General features: G+C 42.9%; 2 protein-coding genes and 1 long non-coding RNA gene across 10 annotated transcripts in view; 2 read left to right on the top strand and 1 right to left on the bottom strand.

Annotated features, from left to right (window-relative positions):
* Positions 1-22,425, bottom strand: part of ift22 (intraflagellar transport 22 homolog (Chlamydomonas)) — a 38,728-nt gene that overhangs the window by 13,328 nt on the left and 2,975 nt on the right. For 3 of the 4 annotated variants that reach the window (XM_088397094.1, XM_088397092.1, XM_088397093.1), the window contains exons 2-6: positions 22,033-22,120; positions 16,100-16,182; positions 15,890-15,976; positions 15,616-15,818; positions 15,376-15,541 (exon numbers count right to left, since the gene is read on the bottom strand). In XM_088397094.1, coding sequence (XP_088253220.1) covers positions 15,393-15,541; positions 15,616-15,818; positions 15,890-15,976; positions 16,100-16,182; positions 22,033-22,119 — 609 coding nt within the window. In that variant the 5' untranslated portion in view covers position 22,120 and the 3' untranslated portion in view covers positions 15,376-15,392. Of the gene's footprint in view, positions 1-15,375; positions 15,542-15,615; positions 15,819-15,889; positions 15,977-16,099; positions 16,183-16,326; positions 16,470-16,539; positions 16,830-22,032; positions 22,121-22,425 lie in introns of those variants that run through there. The other variant, XM_088397095.1, reaches the window with a different exon arrangement.
* LOC148387807 (uncharacterized) lies at positions 4,788-12,327 on the top strand. Its single transcript, XR_015862751.1, has 2 exons — positions 4,788-5,176; positions 11,343-12,327. It is a non-coding gene; the product is annotated as an uncharacterized LOC148387807 (long non-coding RNA).
* LOC148387808 (uncharacterized) lies at positions 16,694-22,144 on the top strand. 5 transcript variants are annotated; one of them, XM_088397078.1, is made up of 17 exons: positions 16,694-16,827; positions 17,089-17,257; positions 17,377-17,497; positions 17,577-17,708; positions 17,780-17,854; positions 18,044-18,115; positions 18,220-18,336; positions 18,406-18,591; positions 18,659-18,768; positions 18,884-19,418; positions 19,584-19,679; positions 19,803-19,907; positions 20,068-20,226; positions 20,593-20,681; positions 20,758-20,971; positions 21,223-21,315; positions 21,397-22,144. In XM_088397078.1, exons 2-17 carry the CDS (start codon positions 17,094-17,096, stop codon positions 21,562-21,564), a joined length of 2,436 nt encoding a protein of 811 aa, XP_088253204.1. In that variant the 5' UTR covers positions 16,694-16,827; positions 17,089-17,093; the 3' UTR covers positions 21,565-22,144. The 5 variants fall into 5 exon arrangements, with proteins under 5 accessions (XP_088253204.1, XP_088253205.1, XP_088253207.1 ...); XM_088397079.1 differs by having other exon boundaries at positions 16,814-16,911; XM_088397081.1 differs by lacking the exon at positions 16,694-16,827 and having other exon boundaries at positions 16,968-17,257; positions 20,758-20,974; positions 21,225-21,315; positions 21,397-21,544.

Below are 22,425 nucleotides of genomic sequence, written 5' to 3' on the forward strand. Positions count from 1 at the left end.
TCACTGGGATGGAACAAGGGCTGATTGTTTTTCAAAAGAGTGATTGCAATATTTTTGGGAACAACATTTGCTAGAAATCAACAATTCACATCAACTTTTTGGGGGGGGGCTCACGTGTGCCTTACAGAATTTTCCCGGTGGGACACGTATCACATATCTTCACAGCCCAGTTTATGTTTCTCGCTCGAAGCGCTCGCTCCGCCTTTGAAATGCAAGCCGTGTGTCGTGGGGTCGACCAAGGTAGATCTTAGCTGGAGGATGCGCGACTCGGGTGTGTGTGTGTGTCTCACCATCTGGTCGCCATGAGCGTGCCGAGCAGACAGTGAGGACCAGCTGGCAGACTGGACAAAAGCACATCTTTACACGAGAGGAACAGGATTGTATTAAAAACACGGCCCCCGCGTCTTTTCCATGTTTTCAAGCGACTTTACTAGTTCCACTATCTTTTGTGATGTGTATCAAAAACATACAAAGCGGTGCGGCAGATCGAACGTTGGTTTTCATTTTCCTTTGACCAGGGGTCCGTGTTGGGCAAAATGGTTGGTGACATTTCCAATGATGGCGTATTGTGTCTTGGATGCCCCCGAGGCCTGTGAGTCATGCTTCAAACGTTTGCGCTTGTGACATGGAGAAAGGAAATAAGAGCCAGATGCCAACAGATATCCACAAGCACATGGCTCATGCAACACAACCTGCTCTGTGTGTGTGTGTTTGCGCAAGTTCTTTTCAGGATTCAGGTGGGACATGAGTGATTTCGCAGTGCCGACTTTGCGTCAAAGTCTCCTTAATGTGTTAACCATTCTCACAGATGTGTCAAAACAGGATAACAAAACTGGCCCTGTCTAACACACAGTGAGCCCTCTTGGCTTTTCATTGCTTATTTTCCGCATTACATTGACACTGCCACAAAATTAGATACATATACTAGGAGAATCCAAAGATGTCCCTAACCTAACCTCATGGGTCAACTGCCAAATGTGAATAGCTCATTTATTTGTGATTGTCTAGATCAGTTCCATTTGTTCACATTGTCGAGCCCAACCGTAACCCAAATCCCTGGCCCAAGTTTACCCAACATGAACTATAATCCTTACTCTAATCAAGGTACTCATTCTGACTCCAACCCTACTCAACCCGAAACTGAACCGACATTTCAAATTCCTGACCCTGAAACTCAAACTCTGAGCCGCGAAAATAAAAAGTCTATCATCTTTGTGTAGGACTGATCTTACCCAGATTTCACCTGGAGTAAATCAAAAGATAATCATTAGGTTAGCGTATTCACTTTTTGCGACACTTCTGTTTGGGACTATACTTTAGGATTTTCGTACAATAAAATATGCTAGCCTAATGCCTAACCCCTTCCCGAACTAACACCCTGCTTTAGCGCTAAGCATAACATCAGCATAATTTAGCATAAAACTTAGCCAAACATAACCTAACCCTAATATACGTAAATAAGGAGCATCATTTACCAAAAATGTATTGCACATCAAATCTTCGAAGAGCTGAGCCTCTCTTTTTGGCAATGTTATCAGAGCGCGGATGTAATCGAAAGAAAACACTCAAAGACGCGCATCTATCTTGCCCCAGCATGCGCGTCGGTAGAGGAAGCAATTACGATGCATGTGGCGTCACGATTAAAGGCCTCAGTGTGCTTCGTCGGAGTCCACCGACAAACAAAACACCGTTAGTCTATCTTCATAAACGTGATGGTATCCAGATCACGGTGGCTGACAGCGTTTCCCTAACACGAAGCGACGGAGGCAATAAACTGAGCCCTAATTCAAACCTCCTGCCTGCTCACATTTGAAAACTTGTAGCGTTTTAGAAAATTAGCCACCTGGACATCAGTAACCCGAGCCTCATCTCTCAGTGACATAACAAGGGTTACAATGGGGCTATTATAAACAGCGTGTGCAGGGTAAACGGCGGCAATTTGTGAGTCGATGACCCAAAACAGCGTCTCCGCCGCCGTCGTGTATGTTTTTCAGCCAGGCGACGTGACTCACTGTTTTTTTGTTCTTGCTACATTCTTGTCTGCGATGCTGAAAGGGATCAATCGCTTGTAGGCGTTGGGAGTGCCCTAAGACAATTAGCCCAAATTCACAGCACGGGAGAGTCGTTGGCACCTTGTGTCAACATGTCCTAACCTTTTCTTTGTTCAATGATCTTTGTCTGTCACTTTATATAAAAGAATCAGCAACTTTCGATAAATATGGTATATATGTGCTTGGAAGTTTATGAATGAAAGCTGCTAGCAGCGACGAAACCTGATCATTCAATTTCACCCGTATTAGATATCCCCGGAAAATCTCATCCATTTGTCCAATATAGCTGATTCGGAACTATTTCCTACGGACTGTTTACATTTAACAATTTGGGGCATCGATGCTAATTTGTCTCCTCCAAATCATGATCAACGACCGCCTTCGAGCGTACGTCCCGCAAACGGAGCACACCCTCTTCTTCATACTTAAGTGTTTCCACATTGACCGAAATTCGGACAACTCGTGCACCATTAACTACTTTGAAGGCTTAATGTTCCCTGGCACTCGGACACACGCAGAATAAAATGGTTCCATTCTTTGCAAGAAATGGCCGCATAGATTTCACTGTGACTTGTGGGTGATTTATTGACTTATTGCCATACTTATGGCAGTGTTTAGAGAATCATTGGTGCATGTTCCATACGTCATGACGATGAAATGACGTTGGCACGCAAGTAAAACCAAAGAAAAGCTAGGTCGGCTGTGATGCATTTCTTAGAACTAATAAAAATGTGTTTTGTGTCATGATGAAGCGCAAACAATCTAATTTCGGTACTTTCACCTTGACATTCCAGTTTTATACAAATCAAGACAGATAAGGAAAGAGAGCACGAGATGTGATGCCTCCACATCCTTTTGTAGAGGAGTGACATTTTGGAACAAAGGGGCCAGTTATTTGAGGCCTTTTTTCTGGGACAGGCCAAATACTGGTCTAGCTGGGCCAAATACACCGCCCACGTAGGGTGGGGTCAATGTGGGATGACTCATTCAAATGCAGGCAGGGACACTGGAACTCACACACACATACCCACGCACACGCATACAGTACATACACCCAGACGCACTCTCGCTCGGCATAGTACAATAGAAGCGCTTGGGTCCAAACTCGGTTTTTTACTCATAAGAAGTGCTGGAAAAGGAAATAGTGCAGTGCGGTGGATGGGTGGGTGTGTGGGTGGGTTAGGGTTAGGATGGATGGATAGGCTTACAGTACAAAGTGCAAATAATATTCAAGGTATGTGTTTTATATGTGATAAGCACATACAGTATCTTCACATCTTTTGGCCTGAGGGTCCAGATGTATGGTCTTCACAGTAATGCTTGGTTTTAGCACTTAGGTATGCACACGAATGATAAGAATGAAGTAGATGTTTGTCTCTTTTCAATGTCGAGGTGTTCCCAAACATTAATCATGTGTCAATGGTACAAACGCAGTATGTTTGAAGAGACAAACGCCATTAGGGACCATAAAGCACAACGGGAAATCTGCCAAACCCCATAACACTTTTATTTTACAGCTTGTTTCTTTTGTGTGATAACACTTAACACTATATGACTTCTGTTGAATGCTTGGTCAATACTTCAGCATCTGTTTGGGCACAGTAAATGACGCTGGAAGGTATTGAAAGCATGTCTTTTTCCAGGGGGCTTGGACGACACTCGGATGCTTCCCGGCAAATAAACCTCAATGAGATTCGGTGGAAATGATTCTCGCCAATATTTTCATTTAAAACATTTTTGTGTTGATAACTTGGATTTTAATTGCTCCGAGTTGTTACTGAGCAACGTAACATTTGTTCGCAAACAGATGCTAATAGACAAACGTCACAAGCTCCCGAGCAGTGAGTCGCAAGTCGCTGGAGGCGATCCAAGCTAGCAGTCAAAGCGCGGTAAAAACAACCGATAAAACAGGTGGAACCAATTGGTTTCAGTGGGACTATGATTGTGTGATTGTTAATGATCGATAAGAAACTCTGGAAAACCTTGGCTAAAATATATTTGACCTTTTTGCCAATTTATACAGTTATTTTTTTCTGAGGTATTTGTTCTGTCGAGTGCTTACATACGAGGAACGCCTTTGAACAGTGGTCTCGCGAAAAGGTCCACTGGGAATTTGGTTGTTTGGTGTTTGGCTTTCACTGGTGCTGTACTGCTAGCTATCAGCGGCTAGCTGCTCAGGAGCTAGCATTGATTCTGTAAAATGTAGACAACCGATCCGAAACGGAGCGGATTCCTAACTGATACACACTAATGGAGAACTGGAAACCTTATAGCGCGTAACGATGTGAAAAGGACCAGCGATGAATAATGGGCTAACCTGTTAGCGGTGGAGCCCAAAATAGGAGCATTGTTCAAAACCCCAAAGATGAAAGCGACCACCGAAGTAGCCTTAAGTTATGTTCCAACTTCAGCGAGATCAAATATACGGCACATTAGCTCGGGGATTGCTCGTGTGTGGTTAACGGCAAACAGATGTCGCCGTACTGTATGATTAGCGCGTCGTAGCATAAAGCGCGTACGCACCCAGACAGGAAAAGCGGTTGCGGCAGTGGCAGCAGCTGCGAGCCATCAACTTGGAGGCAACTACTCAAACACACACGCATGCGGCCGGATGTGCGCTTGCGGAGTGTGTTTATATGCGTGTGTGTGTGTGTCTAAGCAGAAACACATTCAAATACGGTCACAGTAATCTCTTTTATCGCCACGATCTCATGTTTAGCCGGCCATCTTGAAAAGTAAACACGAGCAAGGCCTTGAAAAGTTTCCTTACTCGCTCCTCTGCTGTTATTTAAGGAGAACTTCAGCTTCCTGCCTTCTAGACTCTTGCTCTCTCTAGATGGGTGTGGCTTTTAGTGTGGTATTTTTTTTTTTCCCTCCACCAGACAAAGTTGTGCAAGTGATGTGGAGCTGACCGAGGAGTCCACACCCTTCAACTTAAAGAGCGGTGGGAGGAGGTGGAGCGATAACAACAACAAAAAAGCTTGGAGCCGTCTGCGCGCCGGGAACATTGTGGAAGGGCTTCTGTTGCTCAAGCGTGAGTGTGTGTTGCCTTTTTTGGGACCTCTCCTCGTACTACCGTCTTCATGCCTCTGGTTCATTTGATAAACTATCCCAGGGTTAGAGAGGTGAGTGGAGTTTGCATATACTTTTGGGGGGAAGAGGTGCAAAACCAGAACTTGGAAAGTGCAATTGGAAACTGAAAAATCTATTTTAATATGATTTTCTGCAAATGATTCCATTTGGCGCTGCAGCCCGATGGCCTTACAGACCCGGTATTGATTTTCCAAACACTAATATGATGATTTGCGAGTTTTCCCTTTTCTTGTGTAGACTCTACAGGTTCTCTGGATGTGACCAAAAACATGATTTTTAGGTCCATTGAATACTTTTAACTGTCCACAGTAGCAAATGTGAACGACTAGTTGTTTTGACTGGCAACCAGTCTCAAAGTCAGCTGTGAATCATCTTCAAGTTTAGACGCATTCTGTTTGTTTTGAACGTCTTTTTGACAAACGTCAAAAAGTTCTCAGTTTCCAGAATTCCTCAAAATTAGTCTGTTTCTATGAATGAGACCGATACAGCGGTGTACACCGCTTAGGGCCAAAATTTCAGTTGTAGCTGGACGGATGACAAAATATTATCAATTAAGTCTGCCCCTCGTTTTTGTGTATATCTTGGTGAAAATTGAATTTAAGTCCAGTCCTTTTTGAGTACCTTGTTGAGATTGAATTGAGTACAGTTTGCACTACTTGTATGGCTTTGTGTGTTTAAAAGTCACAGAATAAACTCGCTGCATGAAGTGTCACATGGCCGTGCATACACAATTGGCCATCGGGGCTTTTTCGGTTAGGAAAAAAAAAAGATATAGTCCAGACCCCTGACAGAAAAAACAGACCTAACCTGTCTCAATTGATGCGGTGTGTAAAAGTGAGATGAGACACGGCTGAGTTGGTTTTATTTCGCGAACAAATACATGCGAATGACAAAATAAGGCGCAAGAAAATGTACGAAATATAAATGCGGTCGTGACGCTTTGTGGTTTTGGGTGTTGAAAGGCAGATTATGGCGCGATTTGGTCATGTTGACGTTACACTTGCGTATAGCGGTGACATTCAAATCTATTTTATTGCTGTGGTAACTTAGCATTAGCATGGTGTCTCAGCATTAGCATCTGTGCTAACATTAGATACAGTTCACATCATATCATTAATTTTAAATCTATGATTGTCTATCCATCATGACAGGATTAACACATTTAAGGCGTAACGCAACACTAATCGCTATTCACTGTGTTGCTTTGCTCCTGAGCTCCTCCTACTGGTTGGAGGTGTAATTATCTTTTAAGGCATTGTAGCGAATGAAAATGGACAGCAGTCTTTAGCCAGATTCTCCTAATATGATTCAGTTTATGACGATTCATCAGGTCACTTTAACGACTGGTGTTAAGCGTAATTATTAAGTCACTGTTGTGAATACAAATACGCAACCGTATTATATGTGTACAACATGATGCAGTAGCAATAAGGATTCATTGGGTCACTGCTCATTAGCTCCCCCTATTGGGGTGGAGTGTAATTGTATTTAAAAGCATGCTCTGAAAGAAAATTGACAGAAGCTGACCAATGAGAAGCAAGTATCGTCAGGTTGTCACACAGTAAGGATTCATCAGGTTGTTTTGTCTCTAGCTCATATCACTAGCGGGAGCCTTTGAGCAAAATAACACAAAGAATGCTTATTGCGATTACATCATGTCATGAACGGAACGTTCGCAAATCATCCGCCTTTCACTACTGTTTCACTCAATCAAAAACACATGCTGATTCCTAATGTGTCATGTGTGTGCGTGTCTGGAAAAAGAAAAGCAATACTGCGTCCCGCTGTGTTAAAAAAAATGGGTTGTAGTGAATAAAACGGAGGCGTAGCGAGACAATGGCCAGGCGCTGTCGGCTAGGGCAGATACTTTTAGTGGGAAGAACACACAAAAGAGGTCACGATGGAATTTGAAAGGCAAGGTTGTTGATGTACAGCAACCACGCTCAAAGACATTTGGAGTTTTTATAAATGTCCTTCATTAAAAAGCAGTATCCATTGACAATTCAAGGATACACATGTTGAATCTGAAGGCGATTTAGGTCATTGAAAAAAAAGAGCTCGTCTGAAATGTGTTCCCTTGGCTCTTGTTTACAGAATTGTTTCTCATGTGTCCTTATTCATCGAGAGGGGCTTTTTTTATTGCATTTTCAGAGCCCAGTAAAGCTCCTATGGCAACATTTATGTTGGGGAAAGTTTGATTACCGTGGTTGGGCTTCGGGTCTTTTGTCAAAGGTTGCATTAAAGCAGATCGCCCACACTCATCACTTTCTTAAGAGGTTTGATTTTTTTTTTTCTTTTCACTTCACTGGCTTTAGTGAGCTCGTGGGTAAACTACATGAATAATATTTCATTAATAAGATTTTCTTCGCAGTAATATGTTGACTGTACCTCTACTACTCCAAACACAGTATTCTGATTGATTTTGTTTCTTTGTGGGCTATGAATTAAGTCGATAAAGACGAATACAAATAGCCCTGTAATCAAAGGCTAGCTTAAATCAGAACAGCTTGCTTACAAATTTGGGGAAATGGGCAGGTCACAAGAAATGGTTGTGTAATTTGATACTTGAAGGTCATCCACAGAGCCATTTATAGGCGAGCAATTAAAAAGCACACGTTGGTTGCATTGAGTATATCGAGGCAGATGCATTATGTTCTTATTTATAGATGTCCTTTCGGTAAAGGTTTCCGAGTGCACAAAGCTGTAATTTTCCTTTCTAATTCAGACCTCATACAAGACTCTCGGTCCTCAGAGGGCTTTTAAAACAGCACATTGTGCTCTGGTTGCGTGTTAAGAGTTAAATAAAGTTAATGGCCTGCGCAAACCGTTTCAGCTTTAAGTCTGCCGGGAAGTGGCGGTTAGAAATTTTGCGAGCGACGAGTTCCTGCTGAAGTCATTTGGCAGCAGGAGCCAAACCTCAAGCAAATTATTTTTGTCTATTTCACAGGCAAATACGAACCACCACGTGACCTGTAATTACATTCGCATGAGGGTTTTGTCACCGTTGTTGACATCGTGCACCAAAAAAAACGGGGGGGGGGGGGTTTAGTGATTGGACTTTTTGGGCACACGGGGCCTGAAGCCGTGGAACGTGAATTCAATTATGATATCATTATGTTCCATTTGGAGTCATGGAAGATTTGTTGACAAAAACCAGCCTGGTAACTTTGGAGTTCAAGCATTTATAACAACCACAGGAAAAACACAACTCATCCCAAAAAATTATATAAGTGAAGGGTATTTTCTTTTTCTGTGTGTGTGTGCGTAGGTCACAAATAGGTAGCAAATATGAAGACAGACAAGCATTACAAATGACATCATTGGTGAAGTAAAGACTTTGCTGCCATTTTTGTCTTTGCCTGAAGCAAAAATATGTCGAGATGGAATGAAAGCCTTGCATGCTCATCCAAATCTTTCAACATAAGGAGCAAAAAAAAAAGGCACAACAGCATCGGTATCAAATACCCCTTTTTTTTCAAGACAGGTTACAAATAGCCTAAGGTCAGCCTAGGATAAGAACTGTGCAAAGCCCAGACCGATCTTGTGGGCTCTTGGCCTGCCGCCAAAAAAGTGTTGAGTCGACCGTTCAAATCACGGGATAATCACAAGAGAAAGGCCCTGGCTGGTCGCCCTTCGAGGAGGGAGGAGAGGAGCTGATGAGCAGCATGGATTGCTTGGAAGTCATGAGGGCGGCTTGTTAAAAGTCCCAACTTGGCGCAAGTGTTTAGGGCTGGGCAATGTAGCACGACGGGTGTGACCCAAGAGCATTTTCTTTCTTTTGCTGCTGTTTTAAAGAGCAAGCCAGCACTTGTGACAGTTATTCAAGTCAGGGGAAGGGGGGGGATGAACGTGAGCACCAGGCCTTCTCAGGATGGGGAGGTGTTGGAATGAAAAATGGCTGCTATCGAGTTCCTTTGTGTTCCATGGGCTTGTATTTTCTTTTTGTTTTCAGTGTTGTTTAAGCAGAACGCCATACAAAAGGGGACTGGTCATCGGTCTTTATTATCATTTCGGCCCAAGGTCAAAGCCCTCTTGTTTGGTTCATGATTATTCTTGGGGTAAATACCGATACCACATATTGATATCGGGCCGATACTGGCCTTATTTTAGGATATAGGGGACTCGTAGAGGCTGCCGATACCAGTCACAGATACTTAAGGCAAGAAAGGACAATAAGTCCTCGTTAATTCTCAACATGAACCTTTATGTTGTGTCCAAAATGGCTCAGCTCATAAAATGCAATACTAATTAAATACTTAAATAATTAAGGTGTTCATATTGGAAAATGAAATACAGCTCAGGCAGCTAGGAGCCCCTCCAGGTCAGTGGCGGCTGGTGTCGATGTTACAAAGCTGTTGCCCGGGGGCAGCCGCAAGCTAGCAGTTAGCAATGCTGAATGCTGCTTGAAATGTGACAACTTTATTCCACCATTGCCGCGTGATTATGTCTGAAAGACAATTCATTGAGCCTCAGGGGTGCGGGTTTAAAGTCAATGCTCGTTTGACTTTAGGTGTGGCCAATCTGTATGGCTGCGTGCCCATGAATGTAGTACAGTGGGACGGCGTCAGAGCACATCACTGTCCAAAAATACCACACAGAGACAGAGAGAGCGTGAGAGACATGCAAACGCAGTCATCAGAGGATCATTGAGTTCCCGTGACGGAGCCGAGCCCCGAAACGACAAGCCCGCCTGAGGCTGTTATTGTCAACCACTTGCGGATCCTGATAAACTCGACAGAGGACTGAGACGTTAGTGAGAACAAAGTGTACGCAAAACGCTGCCAACGCATTATTTGATATTATAGTGACGTTTTTGCAGGTTTCCCCAAAACTATTTCCATTCATACAGCTTTGCCTCGACCGGTATGAAGGAGTATTAGAGCCTAAATGAAAGTTTCATGTCATGTCTTTTTTGTTTTGTTTTTTTGCCACTATCATTAAAATTTGACAGCAGTGCTACACCAAAGTATCTTTTTTTAATTAATACAGAAACACAATGTCAGCCAATTATGGGTTTCCAAAGCTTGCAGCAGTTTTCATTTCAGTCACTTCTTTGACTTCTGTGTTTTTTTTTCCGTTTCGCGACCTGTACGGGCCAGGAAAGCAAACCCGCTTTGTAGCGAGGGCAATATTGCAAGCCGTATCTTGTTTGCACATTGAGTGCGTATAAAGCCGCACGAGTGTTCATTTGAGGTTATGTTTTCATCGCAAACATTACTCGCTTTTATTTTTTTTGCTCTCGTCGAACGAGGCTCGCCGCTACCTTTACAACGCTTTATCTGCCGCCAGCAGCAGCACGGAGTTTTCATAGAAAACAGCTGCCGAGCGCTTTGGAGAATTGCTCATATGAGGGCTGTAAAAGAGAAATGGGGCAGGGGGGTGGCAATAAATATTAAGAAATGAGCTAAGCCTCAAGCCTTCAATAGAACTGTGGGGAAATGGCAGACAACTGGAAGCAGGATGGAGGGGAAAAAGGCCACTTTGATACTTAGGTCTTTATTTCATCATCATTAGCTGATCCAAAATATGATGAAGATACTTTTTTTTATGTTCCCTTGGGGATCTGTGTTGCTGCTGATGACTTGGACAGATGTGAGGGGGGGAATAGATACAATTGGGGATCTGCTCTCATCATACTTTAGTAGGATTAATAGGATATTTCGTCTTATTCTTGAGTCAGGTGCGTGGCTTTTGAAGTTTTATGGACTGCTATCTATAGGGCTTACTTTGGAGTATTTAGGGTGTGTGCAGAAGTGAGGATGTGCACCAACTCTTTAATGGTCATAAAGGGTGTGGCTTATGAAGTTCGATAAAAAACTGCTATAAAAGAATCCAAACGTTTTTTTAAGGCATGTGTAGTGGAGGGGGAGGAGTGCCAAATCAAGACGCCTAATTTTGCAGGAGCTGTTAAGAAAAACTTTGTCTCGCATTTGAATAAATTAGGGGTATGCAAACCGGATCCACCATTTACATACAGTACAGTTCATGTTGACAGAGTTTACACAGACTTGTGCTTATTCAGGTGGAGAGGTGTGCGTCGTGCGTGTCCAAGTGTCAACATTTCAAAAGGGGTTTAAAAGTCTGTGTGTGTGCTGTAATGAACAAGTGAGGAGATGGATGGATCATCTGCCACTCCAGTGCTCATTTTGTCCTCTCTCCTCATCTTTTTTTTGGTCTGTTTTTTTTTTATCCTTTTAGGTGTGGACGGATGTTGGCTGGAGGTTGCTGTCTGCCGAGCAGGATTGTGGGAGGAGGCCGGTTTAGTCGGAGGGATTCCTGGCAGAGTGATTTGGTTTTTTGATGTAATGAAAATCACATTGCCAGGGATTTCCAACCGGTTACAACTGAAACGCACACGGCAATCTCAACCGGAACAGAATGCACTCAGCTGCCACTACATTAGGTAGACCTCCACTGTATTGAACATATTCCCTTTTTTTTTTTTTTTATAAACACAGAACATTTAGGTGGGGAAGTTTGGTATACAACATATTAAATGTTAGGTACTTAAAATATTTATTCTCGTAAAATGGACAAGAGACAATGTTGGCTCTAACATGGGGTGGACAAACTTTGGAAAGATGATTAAAATTAGTTTATTTAATGGTGTAGTAATAATACCTTGTAAATTTAAATTGTAATTGTCAGGGATAATTTAATTAGAATTAGCAGCTTTTGGAGTTTTTGTAATCACGTTCGTGCGCGAGGCTCGCTAATCAACATTACAGTGACATTCCCAAACTGCTGCCTATAATTTAGGCAATCCATGACAAAGTTGTTGTTGAAAATCTTCCATTTGAAGGCTTTTGGGAATAGGAATAATATGCCACACTGTAGCACAAACCATCTGGATGCCTCAAGAGTTTGGACGAGGCGCAGGACTTAGCTTGCTCCGTGAACAGTTCAGTAGAAAATCCTGTGTTCACAGTGGCTAAGTTCCGCTTCTCGCGAGCCTTTTCAGCGTTTTGAAGCGCCGCCGCTGTTGTAACAGCTGCAAAGAGTCAACGTGGGATCAAGTATTATGAAGTTAGGCGCTACCCGTTGCCCAGTCGACTGGGGGGGGGAACTCTGTCATAGCAATGAAAGGTGTAGATTAAAAAGCTAACTGGTGCTAACTGTCAAGATGGTGAAAGGGATCTGTGGCTTTAAAAGTTGTATTAATAAAAAAAATGATCTAAAAGTACCAATTGGTTCTTTACTATGACTGTTCCTGCCAACTCAGTATATTGAAGTGCAGACGAGTTTCGTAAAGACTGCTTTAAAAGTATGTGATGGGCCTTGTTTTATCCAGGTCAAACTGGGTGAAAATGTTGAGATGACGTGAGGCTTAGAAGGTTCTGTTAAGGCTGCTTTAAAAGTGTCCTTTGGGCTTTGTTTGGACTTCTTTGGGACATGTTGGCTTAAGAAGCCGGAGTATGGCAGAGCATAGAAGGAGGGATGGCTGAGTCACACACCGGAAGGAAATACAGGAAATGTCTCATCGGGGGCGAGGGAAACAAGTAGCGGTTTAATTGTGAACTTTGAGCGCAATTGCTATATGGGTGGTCAACAACGGAAGCTGCATCCAAGGTGACGTGCGTGTGTGTGTGTTTGTTTACTGTGAATGTAAGGCTTTACGAATCCCGGCCACTTCGACCGCAACGCTACTGATACTCTAATGTAAGGTATTTGTCATAAAAGGAGCAGGGAAAAAGCTCACAGCCAACAACCGAGGGAAATCCAAGCCAAACGTGAGGAAATAATCCATTGTATGCTCTTTTCTATAGATGGAAAGCTATGACATGTTCATCACATTAGAACTATAGTGAGGAATAAATACCATCAATAAAACCAATAAAAAATGAAAACAAAAATAGAAAATATTTGCCAAAAGAAACAAAAAATGTTGGTTGAAAGACTTTTCAATGTACTCGAACTGCCATAGAGTGGAAGAGCAAATAGTTGTGCTGCCTGTCACTATTCATTTATAGCATGCCAGATGAACAAAGGTGGGAAATTATTTTGGGACAAGTGAAGTGAAATTTCCCACAGCACACCCGATGACACGGCACAGTTTGGGAATGACCACCAGTTACAATTTCCAGGGAAACCTGGCCACGGTGGCAAGTTTTGCTTGCGTATGCTCTACCCTAGTGGTGAACAGGCGGCGGTGCGCGGTTGTCTGGGCTCAACCTCCTGTGCCTACTGAGCTGATAACAGTTGGATGTTCACCAAGCACTGGCTCAGTTCAGCAGGAACCGGAGTTAGGCCCCCTCGAAATGGCAACGGATACGCCGCCCGTCGCCATCCCATGAAAAATGTAACTTTTGCTTCTTACATGTCAATAAAATGATTTTGAAAAAAAGGAAATCTCTGAATTGTCTAATTACAACTCGTATAATAGAGTGGTACCTTTGTCCTACTCATAGCTATGGACAATCAGCCTATTAGCACCGCTAATCTCATCACATCGTGGATGTGAAGCATATCTGTTCAAGGAATATCTAAAACATAACTTCCGGTTTTGATAGCACCATCTGAAAGACTAAAGAGCTGCCAAACAGTTGTCAGCGGACTATAGACAGGCACAAGACTGGAATGTGCAAAACCGTCATCAAAAGGCCTGGTGAGAAGCTGGCATCTAATAGCGCCATCATTTCAGAGTGGAAGACCCACAAAATAACCATTGATTGCTCTCGCAATGGCGCTCCATGCAAAATCCTACCTCATGGAGTGAGGATCATCACTGGAAAAAGAGGTAAGGAAGCAGCCTCAAAGTACATGGCAAGACCTTAGCAATCATCTGAAGGCAATTTGGATATGAATTGCCCGAAAACAGTTGGGATTCATGCTGTCCCAAAAAAAGGAGTGAAATATTCAAGTGGACCAAGAAGGTGCTATAGTCCGATGAAACTAAAAACAAGCTGTTTGGGTATCAAATTGACCTGCTATGTTCGGCGGCTAAAGAAATCCATTTAAAAAAAATGACAAAAGTTTAAAAATAAAAAAAACAATGCTAATGTGAAAAATAGTCATAGAAGAATTACCGCAGGAGTTAGCAAAGAAACAACTGATAAATGGACAAGCGCTTCCAAATATACTTAAGTAGAGCTCTTGCAAACACAAGAGCAGTATTGGGAAGCAGTTGATGTCGGACCTCCAATATGAAGAATCCATTCATGCAGTGACAATTAAAAGATAAGACACTGGTTAATCACATTTTCAGAGATATGAGGCTATGCAAACAACAATCCTCTTTAGTATTATCTCTTGCAGTATGCATACGGATAAAAAAAAAAAAGCAATGCTTGAATCCATTTGCGATATTGCTCGCCGAGTCTGTTTCCGACAGTCTTACTTTGATGATGATAGTGATAGAAGATATGCCTGGAGCCAATTCGGAAATTGCAACGAGAGGTTAAGAGACGACCTTTAAGCTTCCTTGACTAAGCCAAACGGCCCATTTTATCATATCAAGTGTGTACGTGTGCCATTGGGAAAATCTAATAGAGGTTATCTGACTCTCATAGATTCAGATCATAACAAAATGAATATTTGCCACTCAGCTCTTTTTTTCTCATCCCGTCTGCCCTTTTGAAACATTCACCTCATCTATGTCACATGTAAAAGGCACTCTAGATATACACAGTATATTCTCTTTATGAAGTGAGAAACCAATTTATTCAACACATTAAAGGATGCTAAAAAGTCCTATCTAGCAGTTTCATCGAACCGTCACAAAATCGCCCCAGCAAGTGAGAAAATGTGCTTTGGCCCGATGTAATCAATTTTTGGCTAAAGCTTCAGAAGATGTCTTATGAGGATATGTACTTCGGATTATGTAAATGGTGGATGATTACTCGTAAATCATAACAAAAATATGTCGCATAGTTTACATAGTATATTTATTTACAATCACGTTTATGATATAATGTTCTGCACCAAAGGTCACCAAGAGGCAACAGTTAGCTCACCAGTAAAGGGAGATTGTGATTTCTGAGGAATGTTGTAGGAGTAACTAAAGTGGAAACAATTTTATAGATTTATAGAGGTGAACTATTACAGTTTTTTTTTATCCTTACTATTCAGTCTTCCCTTTGACTTTGCTTGAGTTGTAGTGTTGCAAATGGATATTATATATATTAATTTAATTTCAAAAAGGCTGGTGACCCCAGTTCTAAACAACATAAAAAAGTATATGTACAGTAAGTCTTTGTCAGGATATGTTCAAGGGAATAAAAATGTAAACTACCTGAAGAGATTTTGTTGTTATGTGATGATGGACATCTCCTCCCGTTCCCGACTTTCTGAAAGTGTATTTACAACTTTCCCCAAGTATCTGCAGAAAGCTCGCCTCAGGTCCTCAGGCTCTTCCTCCATTTCAGAGTGAATGAGTGGAAGTCTGCTCAGCTGTGAAGCTGCATTAAGAAAAACAAAAACATTTGTGAGGCCTACTTCATTTAAAATATAGAAGGCTTTGAAAAGACATTACCTAAAGGCAGTCGACCTTCTTCTATTGCACTGCCGGGCTTGTGATGTGCAATGAGCAGACACTGGCTGTCCTGCAAGCCCTGCGAGGAGATGAACATCGAGTGCCAGGTCTCAATTTCTTTCAAGTGGCTGGGAACGTCGGGGTTAAAAATGATCACCACACCGCTGCAGTCCTTGGTAAGCGCAGGCCAGCATGATTCAAATCTGAAAAGGTTGCAACATCAAATGTATCTTCATGATGGGAATTAAGTGATATAAAGGTTTATTGAACACACTTGAAGTCGCCAGAACAATCCCAGAGCTCAACCTCGCATGATTTTATGTCACCATAACCATCCAGTTGTGATTCAAATTCTAGTATCCTGCAAACAAACATATATAAATACAAAACATCAGAAAACTACCACTATTAATAGATTAATGCAATTAGTTGTAGCTCAAACAAGAAAGTAGTTGACATTTGTGGATTGTCATGTAGCTCGTACCTTACTGCTTGAGTGGGTCTGTATTCGCCTCCCACGTTTTCTGTTGCGTCCGAGAGAAAATTTGCAAGGACGGTTTTGCCACTCTGAGATGGAAATCGTTGCATTACAAATTTTGAGAGGTCCATTATGTTTACAGAAAATTCGGGTAGTGCTTATTGATTTGTCATTTACTGCAGTTATAACCGAACACATGTGAACTAACAGCTACGTTGTGTATATTTACTTACCTCATTTGGCCCAATTAGCAGTATTTTAGCTTTGAACATCGTGGTGACAAGGCTCGAGATGCGTTAGCCGTCAAGCTAACTGCGATTTAAGCCACAACTGCGCGTTTTCTTGAGCAAGTGTCAGTTGCGTCAGTGATATACGCCTGTAGGTTGATTCAATGTTAATTTTGAAACGTTCAGCTAGTAGAAAATAACCAAATTAAAAAATAATACTCGTTAATCTTTGTCGCTTTGCTTGTTAGCCGATCCCGCGACGGTAAACTTCCGTTTAGTTTCTATGGTTTCAGCCAATGGCTGCGTCGCTGTCTGCTCATTGGTTGACAGGGAATTAAAGACCGCGAAGCACCGCCTACGTTTCCTCCTGTGAAACGAATCGAAGACGAGGGAAAGTCGTGACGTAACGGCATGGTCCCTCGACTAGCCAATCACCTTCAAATCACCGAGATTGATGAAGTGGGCGGGTGTTTTAGAGTGTTCGCCGTACGAAACGAAACCAAATCCGTGAGTAATGTATTTATTAACAACATACTGCTTATTAGCAATTGATTATAGCGAAGCTGTCGCTTACGCGGTTACTTGTGTACGGTAAGGGTCACAATTTGATTTAAATGAAAAGTTTAAACGTCATAAAGGGGCGGTTGGGAGGGCGTTCCACCACGCTTCGCTGATCTCCCTTGACGACACAAACGATAATACTTTCATTCAACTCAGTGCATGTTTACAATGTTCGGTGTCTTTTTATTATTCTTGCGTCCATGACAGGTATTATGTGTCCCGAGGATGAACGGCAGAGTCAGCCTCCTGGCTGCAGTTCCTCAGCCAGGTTTGGTGTGACACTGACTTGTGGAGATCTCGAAAGCTCTCATGAAGCCCCCAAGACCATCTGGACGAGCACTGGTGGCAACAGAACTCCACAGGTTGAGATCCACTGGTGAGGAACATGCATACATACATAGCATGCGTACTCAGAAGTCTGTCATTGTGGAGTGACAACCACAAGTGGCCTCAAAAATGACCCTCGGCTATTCTTTTGCTCCATATTCCATATAGTCCACGTAATACTGGTGACAATGACAAAGGATTTGGATCATTCGTGAAGAGACTGATGGATGCCGAAGCTGCCATCATCTCTGCAACCATGCAGATTGAGTCGTTCAAAGACATCCTGAAAGTATGTTTTGACTTGCGTTGTGTGTAGAGCAAACAAAGTACTGCAGATCCCTCATGTTTTCGCTTCTGGTTTATCAAAGGATTCACAACCAACCGCAGTCAACAAACAGCGCATGGTGAAGCAGAGAGGGTTTTTGCTCCAGAAGATGGAGGACTTTCGTCAAATCAACCAGGTTGTGCGAAAAAGACTGAACCAGCTTCTGGATGAGGAGGTCGGTGGTTATGCATTTGATGATCCGCTGTTCATGGAAAGTTTACAAATGCTTTTTTTCTGCATAACCAGGCTGATCGCATTGATGCGAGCACCAAGATTGATGCTTTGCTGACTAAAATCCTCCAGATTGAACGTGAAAATCAGGTGTGTTATTTTAAGAAAGCGCACAAGTAAAGCCAGAATCTCAAAACTGTGAGGCAGATGTTCAAAATAGTTTTACACTCCAAAATCTTCCAAGGGAACACATATACTTTACATTTAGATGAAATAGCCTTGTGTCCCAATACTTTTGTCCAGGTAGTGTGTCATATCTGTTGTATTTATCCTCTGCAGCTTCTAAAAGGTGACCTTGGTGTAACAGAAAAAAGGGCGGAGGAGCTGATGTTTCTTCAGCAAAAGGAACAGGTGAGCGTAATACTATGTGTTTTCATGAACTGTCTTTTACTCAGCTCAAAGGTTGATGGAAAAATACCCCTATTTAAATTCCTTCTCATTTCCGATGACCACAGGAGAACATCAAAAGTGCTCTTAACATAGCTAAATATGCAGAAGGCACTCGTGCCCGTATACAGGGGCAGCTTCGCAACAAGGAGGCGGAAAACAATCGACTGACCGTGCAAGTGCGGGTAAGAAGCCCTCAATCTTTTCCCCCCTCCCCTAAAGTCATCACGTTGTACCACATGCTCCTTTTCTAGACACTTGAGCGATCCCTGACTCAACACAAGGCAGAGATAGACGACCTGAAAGCGTCCCTGACGGCTCTGACCGAGCAGACCTCGCAGGAGAAGGAAGCCCTCAAAAAGGCCTCGCGTGCGCACAAGCAGAAAGCCGAGCGCTTCGAGGCCACCCTCGACAAATGCTTGAGTCAGCTGCAGGAGAAGGCGCGACCGCTGTCCATACACTTGACTCTCTTGTTGCAGACTGTAAACATTTTGTATCCTGGAGCAGGACGCCCAGCTGTCAACTCTCCGAGAAAAGAGTGAGACGTGGAAGCTGGAGAAAGAGCAGCTGACCGAGGACAAGCACAAACTAACTGCTCACGTGGAGTTACTGCAAAAGTAAGTTCGGACTTGGTTATTCGGTTTGTTTGAAGTTGCATAAAAAAAGCATTACATTAGACTTCTGCTGACAGAAACACTGATAATATGTCTCCTTTAACGTTGATCCTTGAAGGCAAGTCATCGGCATCCCAGTAAGACTTCAGAAGGACATGCAGAGGCAGACAGCAATGGTGAAGGAATGGGAAAAGGAATTTAAGGAGAGGATGAAAGAAAGGAACGAGCAGGAGGATAGGGAGGAGGACTGGGGGAAGGCAAAGGTGGAGAAGGAGAGAAGAGCGTTTGAAGACCGGGAGAAGGAGAGGGGGGAGTGGGAAACCCGGGAGAAGGAAGGGGTGAGGGAAAGGGCGGAGAAGGAAAGGTGGGAGTGGGAAGACCGGGAGAAGGAATGGGTGAAGGAAAGGGCGGAGGGTGAGAAGAAGAGGAGAGAGTGGGAGAAGGAACGTGAGGAGAGGCAGGAAAAGACAAGAAAACGAGAGGAGAGGGCAATGGAGAAAGCTAGGGGGTGCAGCTCGGAAAGGGAGGAGCCGCAAGGAGAGAGAGTGGAGGAGACGGTGGATATCCCCGCGAGACATGACCGTGTGGCACAGCAGATCCAAAGCTGCGAAGTGGAAAAGGAGAACGACAGCGGCAGTTACGCTACGCTCAAGGTACAACTCGGTTGGACACGCCTCGAGGGATAGGCAAACTTTTGTGCTCAAGAGACACCGTTGATTTATATCTATTCCGATAAGTCCGTTTTCCACAATGTGTCACCTTTAAAAGTGTCACAAAATCGAAGTTATCTGTGTGTGTCACGGCTGTCCTTTGCCCAGTTGGAGGAGCAACTTGCTGAATGTGAGGCAGCCCTGGCCCAAGAGAAGAGTATGTCGGGTGAAAAGGACCGCATTGTTGAACAGTTTCAAAACCAGGTTAGTACGACAAGGAGAGTGTGTGACCTGTGATCGGTCCGCATCAAATTCTGGGTTCACCCCACCCCTCAGATAATGATTGAAAAGAAATGGCTTAATAATTTGAACTCAGTGCTTCTTCAGGTTGCAGCACTTGAAGCAGAGTTGAGCAATGCGAGGCTTCAGTTTCAAAACATATCACAGGATTGTCAGAGAATGGAAGATGGAGAAGACTCAAACGCTGATGAGGTATTTTTTTTTTTTCTTTCTGTTGTTTACCAAATATGTCCTGTGATTGGCTGGCGACTATTTTCGGATGTCTTAAATGTATTAATGGCATTTTTAAGCGACATGCAGAGCGGAGCCCATCAATCAGATTCGATGAGACTTTAGTCTAACCCTCTGTCAGGTGAGACAGCAGCTGCAGGTTCGCGTGGAAGAGCTGCAGCATTTCCCTAAAATGATGAAAGAGACCGAGATGAAGCTGCTCGCTTGCCAGGAGAAGCTGCAAACCTCCGAGAGGAAGTGCTCAGAACAGGCAGAGGATATTAAGAATCTGCAGAATGAGGTAGTAAGGAAGGGACAAATTGGACACCTTGGGCCCATCACCATGGGGCAAGAGAACGTGAAACAATTTTAGGGACAAAATCAGTCTAATGTAGAATTAGATTGAGTATTTTCAGTGTCCTCAGCCTACTGCCCGATGTCCGCTGGGATAGGCTCCAGCACGCCCGCTACCCCCGTGGGGACAAAGCGGTACAGAAAATGGATGGATGGAGTTATACAGAACCTCTACACCAAACAAAATGTCATCATTTTATGAGTTGTGATTGTGTATTTACAATTGAAGAGACACATTTTTCAACTGAAGAAAATTGGTTAATACATGCAGTTCATATTTGTAACTGATAACATCTACCTTTTGAAATAACAGCTGCAGACTCAAGTGAATTTGGTGAACTCCACGACGGAGCTGAGAGAGTCCAGTTCAAAACTGCAAGAACAAGTGGACACCCTACAAAAGTAAGGCAACCCCAAAGACTCAACTAAATCAAATTGCAACTTGCACATGAAGCCTGACTCCTAAATATTGGTTTAGGACGCTGGAGGAGCTGCGCCAAGAAAAGCTGAAGCTGGAGCAGAAGCTGGAGACTCAAGAGCAGGCTCTTTGCCACAGCAACCAGCTGCTTGAGCAAAGCTCCACCCGGTGCACAGACCTCGAAGGCCAGCTGGAGCAACGGATGTCCGAATACCAAGCAATCAACCAGCAGTTGGCACAATGCTCAGGAGACTTGTTGAATTTCAAAGAACAGGTACTTGGATGCAAGCAGACTACCAACAACCCCAGAATGTTACCTCATCCTCTGAACCAGGAAGTAGACAGCTAAAAAAACCAACACCTATCTAACTAACACCAATCCATTTTTGTTGTTGTCTTTTTCTAACCCTAATCCCAGAAACAAAAATGGTACAGTCCAGAAACTTATTACAAATATAGTTGAGATTATATTGGCCACCACTACCCTACCGTCACAATGAATAATAATAATCGTTACATTTCTAGGTAAAAAATTTCAAAGAGCAACTTTTGTCCAAAGACGAGGCCCTTCAGATCACCGTTAATGAGCTGAGGCTTCTCCGTCAGAGCAAGTTGACGGTGAGAACCTGACTTTGTCTCGTCCTCACACCACCTATGTGCTTAATTACGTTCAACCCTGAGATGTCTGTGCCCATTTAGGTGGAGAAGAAATTTGAGGCGCGTGTCAAAGAGCTGCAGTTCAGCCTGGACAAGTGCGAGAGCCATAAGAAGAACATGCAGAACTACGTGGACTTTCTCAAAAATTCTTACTTGATGATATTTGAAGATCAAATATCCACTTTTTGGTCTTCAACTTTTATGAAATGACCTTTTCAGCAAGTGCTATTTATTGTTATTACTTTTTGAGGAAGCAAAGTGCAGAGATGGGGACTCGAGTCACTGTGACTTGGACTCCAGTCGACTTGAGTTACTTATATCTGGTCTTTTCACGTTACTAAGATCAGATTCTGCGGGTAAAATTGCAATAATAAGGTGACTTGACTTGGACTTGACATAATCTGTGACTTGACTTGACTTGCCCAAGAAAAAAATGACTTGGGACTTACTTGAGACTTTAAGGTTAAGACTTGAGACTTACTTGAGACTTGCATATGTGTGACTTGGTCCCATCTTTGGCAAAGTGTAAGTTTAAGTGGGAGTTTAAGATCAGAAGAATTGTCAATTTTTTGTACATGTGAAGCCCTTTGAGACTTGCCTGTGATTTAGGGCTATATAAATAAACTTGATTTGACTTGAGTAAAAAAATTAATACACCATAACACAGTTCTGTCTCACCATTTTGAAGCTCGGTGTTGGGGTCCTCTCTTTTTGGATGTTTTCCACATGTTTGGTGAGTGAAGGTTTCTTGAGGTTGTCCGACATCCTATCACATTAAAAAAAAAACAAGCATGGTGATGAAAGACTCCTGTGAATGGTGTACTATTTCTACAAATTTTGTTTGTTGTGTTTTTGTATTGAATGAATATTGAGCAATGGACTGGTGATGACAGAGCGAGCTGCTGAGGATTCAGGACGCACCATGTAGTTTGGATTTCAAAAGTATCTTGAGTATGACGCCAGTTCTAGTTAATGGTGATTAGATAGTGTGTCAACCAACGTTAAGATTTTCAATTATAAATTCTATACAGAACTTTAAAAAGGCAAACATTTCCAGGACTGAACGGATCT

The sequence above is a fragment of the Syngnathus floridae genome, chromosome 14, assembly GCF_059516105.1.
Source record: "Syngnathus floridae isolate MCC-2025c chromosome 14, RoL_Sflo_1.0, whole genome shotgun sequence".
In the NCBI taxonomy this organism is placed as follows: Eukaryota; Metazoa; Chordata; class Actinopteri; order Syngnathiformes; family Syngnathidae; genus Syngnathus; species Syngnathus floridae.